The sequence below is a fragment of the Clavelina lepadiformis genome, chromosome 2 (genome assembly GCF_947623445.1).
Source record: "Clavelina lepadiformis chromosome 2, kaClaLepa1.1, whole genome shotgun sequence".
Taxonomy (NCBI): domain Eukaryota; kingdom Metazoa; phylum Chordata; class Ascidiacea; order Aplousobranchia; family Clavelinidae; genus Clavelina; species Clavelina lepadiformis.
Window position 1 is genome coordinate 25434511 of NC_135241.1, and position 14957 is coordinate 25449467.

General features: G+C 33.2%; 2 protein-coding genes across 2 annotated transcripts; both read right to left on the reverse strand.

Moving 5' to 3' along the window:
• Nucleotides 1–3931: 3931 nt before the first annotated feature.
• LOC143444997 (uncharacterized) lies at nt 3932–6962 on the reverse strand. Its single transcript, XM_076943788.1, has 8 exons — nt 6839–6962; nt 6201–6280; nt 5774–6002; nt 5580–5618; nt 5387–5436; nt 5096–5144; nt 4819–4865; nt 3932–4463 (listed from the first exon to the last, which is right to left on the reverse strand). Exons 1-8 carry the CDS (start codon nt 6960–6962, stop codon nt 4389–4391), a joined length of 693 nt encoding a protein of 230 aa, XP_076799903.1. The 3' UTR covers nt 3932–4388.
• An 832-nt stretch (nt 6963–7794) lies between these two features.
• LOC143444998 (uncharacterized) lies at nt 7795–8742 on the reverse strand. Its single transcript, XM_076943789.1, has 2 exons — nt 8544–8742; nt 7795–8183 (listed from the first exon to the last, which is right to left on the reverse strand). Exons 1-2 carry the CDS (start codon nt 8740–8742, stop codon nt 7795–7797), a joined length of 588 nt encoding a protein of 195 aa, XP_076799904.1.
• Between the last annotated feature and the right edge of the window lie 6215 nt (nt 8743–14957).

A 14957-nucleotide genomic window follows, 5' to 3' on the forward strand; every position in this document is an offset into this window, starting at 1 on the left:
CGGGCCGTATGTTGCCCACCCCTGTCCTAGAATGAACTAAGTAATAAACAGAGGTCGGCAGTCAGTGCCTTAAAAGTACCGTCGGTAACGATATTGGTACTTGAAAAAAAATGTAATAAAAAATGTAAAATAATGCAAATAAAATTTAAAAATCATACTTCACAAAACCTTGAAGTAATCATTTTAGAAGTATCGAGCATTGAGATTGACTTATATTTCTTGAAAAAAGGAATTCGGTGCTTTTTTTCTAAAAGTACCAACAGTACCGATATTGGTACTGAAAAAGTATTGCAGTACAGTCATTCAGTGCTATAGTACAGCTATATGGCCCACCTCTGTTAATAAAGCAGCTGGAAGACTAACGTAAGCTTGTATGACAAAATGCAAGTTTACTAACCAGTCCTATAGGGGTGATACATTAGCTATGAGGTCAGTCTTTAGAAAAAAACAATCTTTAACCTCATTCAAGATTCTGCTCTGTAATAAAAATGACAACAGCCAACTTGTTGGCATCTGAAAATTTGGGTGTTTGTTGTAATATGCGTCGAAAGTGTTAGCCTTGCCCCATAGTGGAAACTGTGGTACCTGCACGCATGAGATTCATCAAAGTGTGCGCCAATCTTTTTCATCTTTACGCCGATTTATTACAAATAAACAAAAAAAACTTGTTTGTTTCAAAATGAAATTATAATTAGTTAAAACTAAGAATTGATGTTTCCGTGTAAAAGAAACTAAAATTTAAAGCTTCGGAACACGCCATCAAGTCTTTGCCAAACGAGTTCTTGTTCAAAATTTCCGTACTTTGTAGTCCTGGCCTAACCTGCCCCACCTCAAATTTTAACATTCTAACCCCGTTTTGATGAGAATTGAACCCAAAATTTTCACCTGGAAAAAAACATTTAACTTGCGGATTTCAGCTGAAAAAGTTGAAAATCCAACAACCTAACCAAGTATGGTCGCACATTACAGGCTACAAAGTGTGCAATTATTTCTGAAGTAAAGATAAACAACTTTTCAAAAAAATACAACTGGAAAATTCTTTAGAAAACGTTTTCTCATGTCTTACTGGTAAGAAAATCAAACAAAACACATTTCAATTGTTTCAAAGGCTAGTTAACTGAGATTTTGGCTTGGGTAAAATCCCCTAATACAGTGCTTTTTTTGTTAAGTTGAGTTTTAAGCTTTCGAACGGGGTAAGGACGTAAAATGTTCAAAAACAAATTTTTGCAAAAATTAGTTTTGGGTGATACAGAATGTGTTTGGTTTGTGTAAAATATAGTTTTTAAACAGGAGCAATGAGGATATTTATGCAAATTTAGATAAGTTAAAGTCTTTCTACGCACCAATCACCATTCAGAATATTAAAATGAAAATTGTTATGCTCGAGTGATTTTGATCCTATAGGCCACCAACCCTGATGAGCTTTTTTCCACAATTTGGAAGAAGAGACTCTCTCCTTCATAATCTGGATGGTGAGTGAAAGATCTACCATTTTAGACAGGTCAAACATAGACACATGCTAATTTATATTTAATACATTTGTAACAATTAAACTTGATTAATTGAAGTTTGTGATTAAAATATGGCGAAGTAAGTTGTCTGACTCCTGAATCCAAAAGGTTACTGCTACAATAATACGTTATCCGTTAATATCCGATACTAACTTACTTATATTTAATACATTTGTAACAATTAAAATTGATTGATTGAGGTTTGTGCTTGAAAGTTCAGCTATTCCGTTTGACGTTTATTTGTCCGAAGTGACCGACGAACTGTGTCGAGCTCGTTACGAAGCTAGGCTAATAAGTTGTTCTAGCTACGAAGTTGATGTTCTTCTCACAGAAAGGACAAATGACAAAATGGCAAATGTTTTACTTTTCGTCATTGATTGTTTACATACTGAAAGTTTCTCTTTCTTTATGTAACTCTCTCTCTCTCTCTCTCTTTTACTCTTTCATATTCTGAATGATGAATTAAAGATCTACCATTTTGGATAAGTTCAACATAGACACATGCTAATTTATATTTAGCACATTTGTAATAATTAAACTTGATTAATTGAGGTTTGTGCTTAAAATATGACGAGGTAAGTTGTCAGGTTGCTCTGGAAAGTAGATCTGACTCCTGACTCCAAAAGGCTGCTGCTACAGTAATACGTCATCCTCACTCATATATTAAATAAGTTATAACCTTCTGAGCTCAACACTTTAATGGCATCACAGTCAAATCGCAGAAACAGTAGAAAAGAGAACGGCAAACGAACATGCAGTGAGAACAAATTTATCGGTTTTTCACGGGAAGTAGCTTGAGGGCGCCAACCGGCGACAAACTAAGAAGTACTTAATGGTCGTTACAGAAACTTCAGCTTTTCCCTTTGACCTTTTGAACTGCGTTGAGCTTAGTCAGTTACGAAGCTAGGCTAATAAGTTGTTCTAACTACAAAATTGACGTTGGTCTTGCAAAACAAAATGATAAAACAATTTTTTTATTTTTCTTCATTGGCTTTTTACATACTGAAAGTTTTTTCTGAACTGAAACTGAAAGTTTAGCTAATTATTAACATTATTGCCTGAAAGATTAACTGTTCACCAGAACCACTGAACAGGAGCAAGTATCGCTAGGGCTTGCCAAGTACCAGCATTACAATTACAACGGCCACTAAGCATCGAACATGAACCGTATTGACCCAAGCTAAATTTTCTAAACACTCAGGTAAACTACTACAGAAGCGAACACCTCTGTTTCAATTCTTTATTTTCAGTCGCTATGTAACCTCAACAGTCGTCACATACATAAAAGCAAACGACTTACTGCAAACCACTTTCATTTTAAATGCCGTTTAAGTATGTTGACCAAATTTGTAGACCTATGTTTTGAGTAGGTTCTACCTTCTTGTGCAAACAAAGCCTCAGCATTCAGGTGTCGAGCCACTATCAGTCATATACAATACATCACAACTCGATGAAAACTACTATTCGATGTTTCACAACGAAATGTGCTGAAATATTGGAAAACTAAAAGATTAATGATTATTTGATTGATTAAAATACTAACTGAAATCCGTTTTACATTTCTACGGCATTTAAGTATTTGCTACAAGCAGTTGAGAACTATTTGAAAATCTTTCATTTATCAACAATCACCAACAAAGACTGCCAACAAATCTTAATAAAGTCATTCACCAAGCTACCTTCATCGTATCGCTTTTCTGAATAATTTGTAACATGACTAGTTGAGCCAGATAGCTATCACGCGTTTCAGCTCTGAGACAATCGCAGCTTATATTTGATCACTTCTTTGTATGATATCTCTGTTTGTTTCCGCCTACACCACCTACGGTTAAATTATACGTCTGCACTCTGCACTTACATTGGCGTCTTTAACAGTAATAGTTTAACGATGTAAAATATATGTAAAAGCAAATATATAAAAAGCACTTCCAAACGAAAATTTTTGATGAGTTGCTAGGTTTGATTTTAAAAATATCATAAACTATTTATTTTCCACGCTGAATATGTCATTTTATAACTATAGTGCGGCCGTTATCGTTTGAGCAAAATATTTTTGGCAACTTGCATAAAACGTCTTGGCAGTAATCTTGCAATTAGTTTGTCATGTGCGGTATGAAACGTGCAGGCAGTGGACTTGGCATGGTACATGTTGCACTCAGTGACTCAGACATGACATGGTTCGCGGTTTGGTCGCAGATTTTGCAACTCCCCACTTATGTCGAGTTGGACGATCTGAGGTTGGCAGGTTATTGCATATTGTGTTATCGATTAGCTTGAACAAAGAGTTATTTGGTTTTAGTCTGAACGGCCTCTGGGAGACTCCGATTTGTTATCTACAGTGCTTATTACAAATCGTTAGAGAACCGCTTCGACTCCGATTTGTTATCTACAGAGCCTATTAATTATAAATCGTCGGGCCGCTGCTTTCAATATCCAAATATGTTTATTGGTCCAATTCAATAAATAGATAAATTAGATTTATACTAGAACAATATTGTTTTAAATCAAAGTATAAGAACTTCTCAAAATGCTTTCAATCACGGTGTCAAAATAAAATTACTACTCATAACTGGATTCAAAATTGCTTTGAATTATTCTTACTACGTCAGCTTCCAAGCCCACGGAGTGGCAAAAGATAAGGCTAACTACAGTAAGATGAGGTAACCAGAGCAAATTGGCAAGATTCATAGAAATGCAAGTGGAACTGATTCTACGTTGAAACGTTGACCGCTACACACTTTTATAATCATATTAATAGTCTGGTCATGTCGTTCATGCCCAAAGGTCCTATATTTCAGTCCGGGCCATGAAAGTGCATTTTTAACAATATATACAACATAAAGAGATGGTTGTTTTAAATAGTTTGCCATTAACGTTTTATATTTCTCCATCATAAAGTCCTTCGATGATTTCATAATTTTGTTCTCCTCTGGTGTTTTCATAATTTGCTGCCTAAACAAGAAATTGAATCATTATTAATCAGATGACTGATGATACTGCTGACGTCATTACTACTTGTCTTATAACCTAACCTTTGATTGGCGTGTAATATTGTAACCTCAATAACGTGGTAGAATGATGCTATGAGTATATAGTATATACCAACACAGTGTAATGGTGATGTTAGTTTGCCAATGATGATATTATATTCAACAACACAATAATGTTGTATAAATAATTTAAAAATGTCGTAATTTTGTATTTGTAAAATTATATAAAATAAATTCAGACTTTACTTGAATATTTTATAAATTGCAACGTAGACAAAATGTAAACAGAAAAAAAATTAACAATTTTAGAAACAAACCGTAGTTTGTCGATCACCAACGTTCACTTCCAAGTAGCCATTTTTGTCTGTTAACATAAACCTGATTGTTAGGAGAATGGCAGAGTAAGTATCTTTATGAAATATTCTACAATTAAATTTTTATGATCGAAACTAGAAATTGTCGTTTTACGTCTTTATTAATAGACATCATATTTTATTACAACAGCGTGAACTAATTTTGCAATGAACTTATAACTTATATTTTCTAGTTGTTCGAAAACCTTTACGTTTATCTTAACACAATGCTCTGAGATACCTTCCTCAAGCTTCTCCAGGTTTTCATAAGCTGCGTTTGTATCTTGTGTCTGCAAATGATGAATTTATTTAAATATATGTACACACGCTTTATTTCTTTTATATTAACCACAAATAAAATATACGACTAATTGAACAGTGAGAGAGAATTTAAGAAAATATAATTCGCTTATTCATGCTTCTGAATTTTCTTCTCTCTACGAATCTTTTAGTTTATTTTATATTGCAACGTTCCCAATTTCAAATCGAATCTTTAGCAATACATGCAAAATAATGTCAATATTAAAGTCACCTTTGCATTGCTTTGTACGTGTTCGTCGAATTCAACATATTCCTCATGCACTGAAAAGCAAATTTAAAATTTATTACAATTATTAAGCAAATATGTGCAGCTGACGTAAATAATCGCAATAAATTGAACGTTTTTTGTTTTTTGATTAATTTTTTACTGTCAATAAATACATCGCCGTTTAAGTTTAACTCACCAGTATGTGTTTTTGTGTTGTGTGAAGTGTTTAATTTATCTAAAAGAAATGTAAAAAGTTTGACTTACAATTCATGTTTTTTTTAGAAAATATTTATGTATTTTCAAGTGGAGTTTTATATAACTTTATTATGTCCTTAATTTCATGCATTGGGCTAAAATAGAAATTACTGTGCATTCAGTGTATTTTCTAACTTTTAGCTTTTGGCGTTTGTGGCCTCCTTGTAACATACAGTGCGAGCACAACTGTAATGCAGATGAGAGCAACAGCGGCAACAGTTCCTCCAACAATTGCTCCTGTGTTGTCTGGTGTTGGAAGTTGATCGATGTTGACAACAGTAACGTCAAACTCTATTGAGTAGTTGTATGGCGGAAGGAGATGGCTCAAAGTAAGCTTGTAAGTTCCCTCATCACTTGATGTCACCTGTGAAGTTAGTTTATCATCATCAAAATTCCATGTTCATTTCATGTAATTCGTGCATCGTTTTAATATTTGGGTCATTTCAAATATTTCAACCCGGATGATAAATAGTTTGATATTCATTGCGCATATAGTATAGTATTGCATGGTGTGCAGTATATTGTCAAATGTTATGCACTTACTTTAATGTATTACCCTTACCTGATTCCTTGTATACAAATAGTGGTGTTCATAGCCGTTGCTGAAAACAATATCTTTTCCATCATTAGAGACTGCTTTATCTGCATAATTGAAATGTCATATGTGACTGAAGCTTCCAACTTAACACACAAACTAATAACTAAATATCACATAAACACCTTAAATTATCAAATACACAATAATGTTGTCTTGGGTCCTTTAAATTTAACGATAATATTTACAGTTGTTTCGAATAGTAACATGAATAAAATTAACAGCCAAAACCAAACATTTAAAGACAAAAAAACAAATTTCATTTCGGGATTTGAAAAAAATGAAATATCACAAATTCCAGTTTTATCAATTGTCCAAGCTACAAGAAATGTTTTTCATTCCATAAGGAGCATCTAAAGAAAAATTTTTTTTTAACACTGTCTCGAAGGTTTGGGCATAAAAACAATTAGGGTATTTTTTAAAAAAATTGTATTTTGTAATAAAAATATTTTTGAACTTTCAAAGTAAAAAAAATAATTTTGAAACTGTGTTTAATGTTAAGTCTTTCGTTAAATGTTATATATTTTTTTAAATGATTATGTCATAAAAACAAAGCTCACTAATGGCCACAACAACGATACCTTTAGGTTAAAATTATTTCTTACATTGTACGTTAACATGCTCTACACTGGATCGTCCGGTGTTATTGTAAATCTGCGTATATGACGTCACCACTTGACATGATATGGGTTTCATGTTGTCTTCCTTTTCCAGTTTTAGGTGAAACATTTCATCCTACGTATTTACATCAAAATGCAGACGTTACATAAACTATGTTAACATTAACTTGTTGTAGTAAACGCAAGATTCTTTCTTGTGGTAAAACCAAGGCTTTTCATATATTACAAAAAAAATAATTTTATTCTTAGTTTATTCGAAAGGATAAAAAGTGCTGTAATTAAAATAAAAATTAGAATTAGAAAGTGTGTAAATTTCGCAAAAAGTTTACCTTTGATACAATATATCCAATTTCATCAAAATAAAATATCGAGGATGTTACTTCAGGAAAAACGGTTTCATCATAATTGCAATTCAGGCTTGTGGTATCTCCTTCAGGAACGATCAGGTTTCCAGTCATGAATGGATCGGAAGCTAAAAAGTAGATCTAGTAAATTATTTAACATAATATCTCGTTTAACAAGTGTGTGGCGAGTGAAAATTTAGTTTATCAAGAGAAAATACCCTCTTACCCCTACAAACTACTAACTTACCTGACTAACATTGTAAATTATCTTGACCACTCCATTCTGCATTGGCTAGACATACTGTGTCACCAGATGGCAGTGGAGTTCCATTCGAGTAAAATAAATCTCCTGTTGGGCAACTGAACATTCCACTGGCTCGGTATGTTTGAGATGATGACGTAAACACAACATCATAAGGAAGTGATGACGGACAATCTGCATTGATTAGGTTAATTTTTACAAATATTTGAAGCCATATTTTATTTAATGCACTCAAGTTAAAAATAGTTTTTCTTGTATTATGAAAACTTACAAACATTATTTTAATTATCAAAATCATATTCAATTTCAGAAACTTTACGCAGCACGCTTTGTAGTTATCCTTTAAAATGCTCACCTTGCACCAGCGCAGTTACTGAGCCTGGTATGATCACTGCTATTGCGCAACTCACTTCGATATTGATATTCCCAGCAACAAGCGGTTCAGTGATTGTCAATGTTGTTATTATGTGACTTGTGCCATCAATTGTTTGTTCAGTGCAAGTGATGCTGTCATATGTGCCTGGAGCTGGAGGGTCACATCCGAATATTCCTGAGTAAAACGAAGCACCACTTCCACTGTCCAGCTCTCCTCCATAATACCAGTAACATGAATCAGAAGAACTAGTTGGTGTTGGAAACTGAGCAGTTACAATGAGATTGTTGAAACCAGTTACCAATGGATTGTTTGGGGGGTTGGTGCTGATTTTAGTTCCAGGCGATGCACCTAAATCAAAATTAATTCTAATTTTTGTAATTCAAAGCATAAAAAATCCATAGAAAATTCTAAACAAGATAAGCAGATGTTTCGTTTCTATTTAGAAAAAGTCTCAATGCTGATGAGGTCTATTCCTGTGATAATGTTTTAAAATATCCGTGCTGTTTTATTCATTTTTCCAATTATAAGTTGCTCCAAACATTATGCACTGAAGTCTTTGTATTGTTTTATTTAAAAATTCTCAATTGAATGCGTTTAAATTTAAATATGTATGTAGCAAATTATTGGGCAGTATCTCATGCAACAACAAGCCAATTTACTTTGTATGCTTTACTGATGAGTGAACGTTTTGTAAAAAGCGTGACAAACCTGTACACTGTAGATCATCTTGAGCCAACCATTGTGCATTTGCTAAGCACATCGTATTGCTAGATGACGGTGCTGTACCATTCGAGTAAAATAAATCTCCTGTTGGGCAACTGAACAATCCACTGGCTTGGTATGTTTGAGATGATGACGTAATCACAACATCATGAGGAAGAGATGATGGACAATCTGTAGAATGCATAGCGTATGTTGAAGCTTTGATGTTCACGTTTAAAACAGGTTGTTTTAAAATGTAGTAGGCCTACTTGAACAATGAACAGAGAAGCTTTATTGTAAATGCAAACATTCTTAAAACAGCAGGCTGTATACTGCGAATACAGCAAAGACGTAAATATCTTTTAGTGAAAAACTGTACTTTGTTTCTTTAAGAACTTTTTTAAAACTAACAATTTGATTTGGATCCTATACTTGTGCGATTTCCTCACTTTGTGCAAAACACCTTTATTAAACTTACGTGTAGCAAAACGTAAGCACATTGCGTAGCAAAAGCGCTGTAAAAGCTTTTTAACTCAACTTTACTTATCATAACATTAATAATTTAAATTATATCTTCAATCGCCAGTAAAACATTATTCTTTTTAACAAATTTATATAACTCAAGTTTAAGTGGAAAATGAGATGAAGCATGAAATTAGGTAGAACTTATTCGAATTGCCCAGACGATTCAAATCTCAAAGTCAACGCAATAAACTGTCTCAGTCAAGTTTGAAAATATTGAGCCTAACCGATCAAATTTTCAATCTTATTCTTTGAAATACTGGACACGTAGCAAGTAAATTGACTTCCCGATGATTGTTTTGTATATTTGTGTCACGAAAATATCTTTTCACACCTGTTTTATAAGCACTGCATTTTAATGTTGTAACACCCGGTTTGTAAAGCACTAGTTTACGGTGTAAGCTGTTTATGACTACTTAGTGTTTGTTTTATATTTACTACCCCGTAAACTGTTAGGGAGTTTTTACCTTAGTGTGTGCGTGCACTGTTTTTCTACTGCATTATATTATACAGTAATTTAGTCCAATGTGTGTGTGTCATCCGTTTCTATAGGTGCTGTTCATTACTTCATTTATGTGTACTTGCGTATACTTGTCGGTTTTCATAACTTCTCTCGCACTGTCGCACTTCTTTACCATTTACACGTGCAGGTTTTTTTTTAGCTTGTTTCTCGTTCCGCGTCACCGCACTACCCCTGTAGACCTATTTGGTAATTAACGCCCCACGCTTATTTTCTTGCTATGTGGCCAAGATTAATTCTGTGTTTGGTTGGTTGCTCGGCTGACAAGTTTTTGGTTGAGTTGAGTTAGTCTACGTGAGGTTTTAATAAAGAGAAGACCTTTGTTTTTATTTGAGGAAGACTCGTAAAAATAAGAGAGTCTGGCTAATTGACCAGCCGTTAAAGCAGGGAGCTTACCTGGTCAGAAAAAGTTTGGTTACATTTGTTTTATGCACATTACTTTAGATTATAGCAGCATTACTAGATTTGGTGGAAAGTCCTTTTTTGCATAGAATTAGAATATTGGTTCGCGCTTGTAACCGATTTAAGGTTAATTTTGTTTCGCGCTGGAAATGTTTTAAGTATTAAATCAAACATTTTGTGGGTTAGGCTGAGGAAGTCAATATACAGGTCATGGCGATTTTGTAGCATAGTCTTAACTCCCAAACAAGTACATTTTTATGGTTTATTGTTTATCAGTGATTTACATTTCTGTTGGATAATGACGAACACATTTATTTTATAAAATATATTGTTGGAAACGTTTTATAGTTCAGAATAATTTAACATGCCTCTTTTGTTTCCAGTTGTTTAGTTTCTATGTATTTTCATTTTTCCTTTCAAAAATAAATAATAGAATTATTTTCAATCAATCGATAAAGTAAGAAACCAAGAAATTGATTTGCATGAAAAAAATTTACGCTTTTGCTAAGCATTTTATTTAGTTTATTACAACTATTTTCTTAATTAAGCCACGATGGTACAAATATGTTTAACACTTTTCCGTTTAAGACAATATAATTTTGTGCAAAACTCACAATAAAACTTTGTAAGAAGTTACTCGTTTTCTTGTGCTTACAAAACAAAACTTACCTTTCACTGCTCTTGTAATAGAACCAGGTGTGGTTGCAATTGCACACCTCACTGTAATATTTATATCCCCAGCAACAAGCGGTTCAGTGATTGTCAGTGTTGTTATTGTGTGACTTGTGCCATCAATTGTTTGTTCAGTGCAAGTGATGCTGTCAAATGTGCCTGGTGCTGGAGGGTCACATCCAAATATTCCTGAGTAAAACGGAGCACCACTTCCACTGTCCAACTCTCCTCCATAGAACCAAGAACACGAATCACCAAAAGCAGTTGGTGTTGGAAACTGAGCAGTTACAATGAGATTGTTGAAACCAGTTGCCAATGGATTGTTTGGGGAGTTGGTGATGATTTTAGTAGTGGCTGATGCACCTAAATGGAAACAAAATTCCACACTTTTGTTTGTTATACGTCGTTTTGTGCAATGAAAGCGTTTGTGCGTTTGATAGTAATATCAGCCAAAATAAAATTTTTGTACGCCCGGTATAATTTGCTTATAACCAAGCTAGTGAAAAAAAGATTATGTAAATTTTCAAGAATTTGTTTATATTTAAAGTCAAACTTAAAAGCTAACCTATCTTGACCGTTTTTTTTTAATAGAATATGGTACCTTCCAAACGTAGCTTGTAACCATTTTTGTGGGTTTATAACAAAACAAAATACAAAAGCTACCGAGATCCTTCTTGAACAATTTTGAAAACATGTTGAAACTTATACTTGTTGTGATTATATTTGTTGTGAAAATTGTTGTGATTTCTTTATAACTTACTTTTTTGTTATAGTTTTGGTATTGACCTTCATCTAAATATTTTTTCAAAATATTTCTTTGAATAGCCGCCAATCAGCCTGATTGGCAGATGTGTAATCCGCTTTGCGAACAACTTTCTCATGTCAGGATTATATCGTAATGGCAATAATGAAAGAAGAATTTTCTGTTATTTCAGCGATTTACATTTGTTACAACGTTTACATGTTGTTATTTCATTTGCATTTTTTGCTTTTATAAGTTTCAATCAAATGAAGATACTTTTATCTTTTACGTAACAGATTGTTATTGTTAACAACAGTTATTTTGCTTGATTATATGATATCATTGCAAACGTTGTTTAAACAAAAGAAGTTGCCCAAGTTTATGGAAACAACACAAAGCAAATTTAGGTTACATATAGGTTTAAAACATGTAGAAAATTTGCAAAACTTTGACTTTGCTTTTCAAGACTCTGTCAGTCATATTGGCCTACTCAACGTTTGGGTTTGGAAAACATAAAACGACAATTTTGCAAGCTTTGAATTAGGTTTCTATTTTACGCTAGTACAAGTACGTTGCAAGCAAGTACGGCCAATGCAAAAAACAAGAAACATAATTGTTACACTCAGGAAATGCCTCAAAGATTTAAGCTTCCTATAGTTAACAGTTCTTGCTAACAGTTCTCTTCAGGAAAAAATAGGAAAATACTTTATTTGTATAATATTTGAAAACTATATTTACCTTTCACAGCCAGTAGGATAATTGCAAATGTTTCAATCTTCAACTTCATCGTTTGTTTTTTTAAAACAGATTTAATTGGTTTTAAAAGTAAAACTTCTATTACTTTACTATTACTTGATCTATTAACGTTTATCAATAGCAAAATGAAATTAAGTTAATTTATTCTAACTATCTCTCAAACAATCACAGACATGTATGTGCACTGTGCAGTACAACCTGCTATAGTAATGGTAACTAAACTTATTTTATTAAATCACAAATTGGTTTTCGAATTTTAATTTATCCTCACCCTTGACAAATAACGATGAACGGCACGTGTATGGCAATTGTAAATGACAACTTTAATGCGAAAAGAGTTCTTTTCCCGCTTGCTCTTGGTCAAGTGTTAATCATTAAATGATGTAAACCAATTGGATAAACTTTTTTCGTATACATGTAGACCTAAGTACAATATAAAGGCTTAGAATACAAACTCTGTGACTGAGTCGATTAAATTGAGGTTTTATAAATTAGGGTCTTTTTGACAATGTACAGACATTTAATCACGCGACAGTTAATCACGGACGTCTGGTGATAAAAAGTCCGAGGATTGAAGTGACTGTGTGTTTAATAGTTTAATGATTAACTGTCGGTAAACCCTTTTTGTCTGCCGTCAGTCATGTGCTCCACCAGTCGTGTTCATCAAGATGCCAATATCACTAAACCAACTGTCAATAATACTGAAAACCATAATGATGAGAAATACTTTTTATGTAAAAATTTTTCTAATTTGTGTCGAGCTAGGTTAATGCATATGTTGGTATTATACTTATACCGTTCCACTACAATCAACTATCTGCTGAAGGTACTTCTGCAATTGTTACTTTGCAAAATGTGTGTTTATTAAGAGTTTTTCTTTAACTTGTATGGAATCGTGTTACTGCTGCAGCTCTTGGAAGTATTGTAAAGTAAGACGATATTTCAAATTGTAATTGAAAATTATAAATTACAACCTACTGTACACAAAAGCTAGTATCTAAATATACTTTTCTTTCACTTTGCAAATGGAAAATAAAATTCTAGACTCTATATCTTACGAAGTACTTCGTAATATTAACTTAGTCCTTAAACTAACTTGTAATACTTGTAATACTTACACCGTTTTTAAGAATCAACTTGCACTTAAAGTTAACAGGTCACACTCTTGATACACATTGTTTTGCAAATAAACCGAAATGTTAAGCTAATGTTCATTCATTCATTCATTCACTATTTAATCACCTTACTAAATTAAATTATGAATTTTGTTCAACTTGAATGGTTTCATAATTCAAGAATCTCTTAGTGAGAACATAAGATTTGATTTTTCTGCGGAAGATTTTACACCGCGACCCTTTCCCTGCGACGTCATAAAAACGTGGGATTCTTGCAGTTGTAAAATTCTAATGTTATTCGTAAAAGATTACACAATTCTGCTAAATTAATGTTTCAAAAAAAGCAAAAACAATAAAAGGCAATAAAAGTTAGTTTGAAAATTTGGCTATGATTTTAATTTCAACCCCACATGTCTGTAATCAAATGCACAAACAAAGTTAAGTTTACGTTTAAAGTGAGGGGCAAGTCCAAAAACAAGTTGGCCTGAGATATAATATAGTTAGTATAGTGTATAGTGTATATAATTGTATAGTGTTTATAGTTGTATAGTGTATATAGTATAGTGTATGTAGTTGTCAGTAAATATAGTGGTGAAAGAATTTGTACTAATATATTGTGGTTAAGTAGTTATTGCATATAAATAAGTGGCAAAAAAACGCAAATTTATTACCTGCTACTAATCACCTACCTATGGAGACGTATTTCATCCAAAACGCGGTAGCTAGCCAACCGCTACTATCATCCCTTATTCAAATCTTAATCATCAGGTATATTGTTTTTCATTGTGACGTCATAATTACCGGTGTCTTCGTCGTAATAGGAAAACATCTTTTCGATACCATCCTGACAACAACTACTTAACCACTACATATTACTAAAACTCTTTTCACCAATTAGTTTACTGACAACTGCTTTTTTGGGTGTCTTGGGGTCAAATTTCGAGTCTTTCATATCTCTGTGCAACAACCAACATATAAATATTTAACGTCACTTACTATGAGGTTTCAACACTAAGCAGTGACTGCGTACATGAAACAGCAACTAGTGGCAACTTTTTCTCATTTTAAACCCGAAAGTGATGTTGTTTGCTGATCAAATATGTGATTTGAACATACGTTTTGTGTAAACAGGGTTTCAGCATTGTGATAAGCAGCTAATATCAAACATTTATTATAACGCAATTATGTCACCGCGCAATAAAACTATAGAACCGGGTACTTGGTATTTCACGATAAAACAATTATGTTTAAATATCGATCAAACCAAAAATCAAACAAAACACATTGAGCTAAAATAACCTACTGAGTGAACTCTGTTTCCAGTCGTATGGCGTGTACTTGGCACATTACTGTAACCAGGCACAGTGACAAGCTATGAGAAAGTTCTTAATTTAATCCAAAATTACTTAACGATGTTGTCAACAAATTAACTCAAGTATTTCTACCAGGTTCGCTTCATCTTTCTGTTGGGTTAACTTCTAAGTATTTTAGTTCTGAGTTACTCGACCGCTGGAAATAAAGAAATCAGAAATCAGACATGACAGACAAGAAATGACGTGACATGATCAAAGTCAGACATGACAATCATGGACTTCGATGTTTTTCTCAGCGTCACACTCACAGGCCGACATATGGCAGAAGCACAACAAACACATACAATGAAGCGCATCGTATTCCACGGTATTCTTTGC

Coding starts and splice junctions, on each gene's coding strand:
- LOC143444997 (XM_076943788.1), bottom strand. CDS start 6,962: ATGTTTCACCTAAAACTGGAAAAGGAAGACAACATGAAACCCATATCA. Junction 5,619..5,773: donor ACAAACGCCAAAAGCTAAAA/GTTAGAAAATAC, acceptor CATTTCTTTTAG/ATAAATTAAACACTTCACAC. Junction 5,145..5,386: donor ACGTACAAAGCAATGCAAAG/GTGACTTTAATA, acceptor CATCATTTGCAG/ACACAAGATACAAACGCAGC.
- LOC143444998 (XM_076943789.1), bottom strand. CDS start 8,742: ATGCATTCTACAGATTGTCCATCATCTCTTCCTCATGATGTTGTGATT. Junction 8,184..8,543: donor AGATGATCTACAGTGTACAG/GTTTGTCACGCT, acceptor ATTTTGATTTAG/GTGCATCGCCTGGAACTAAA.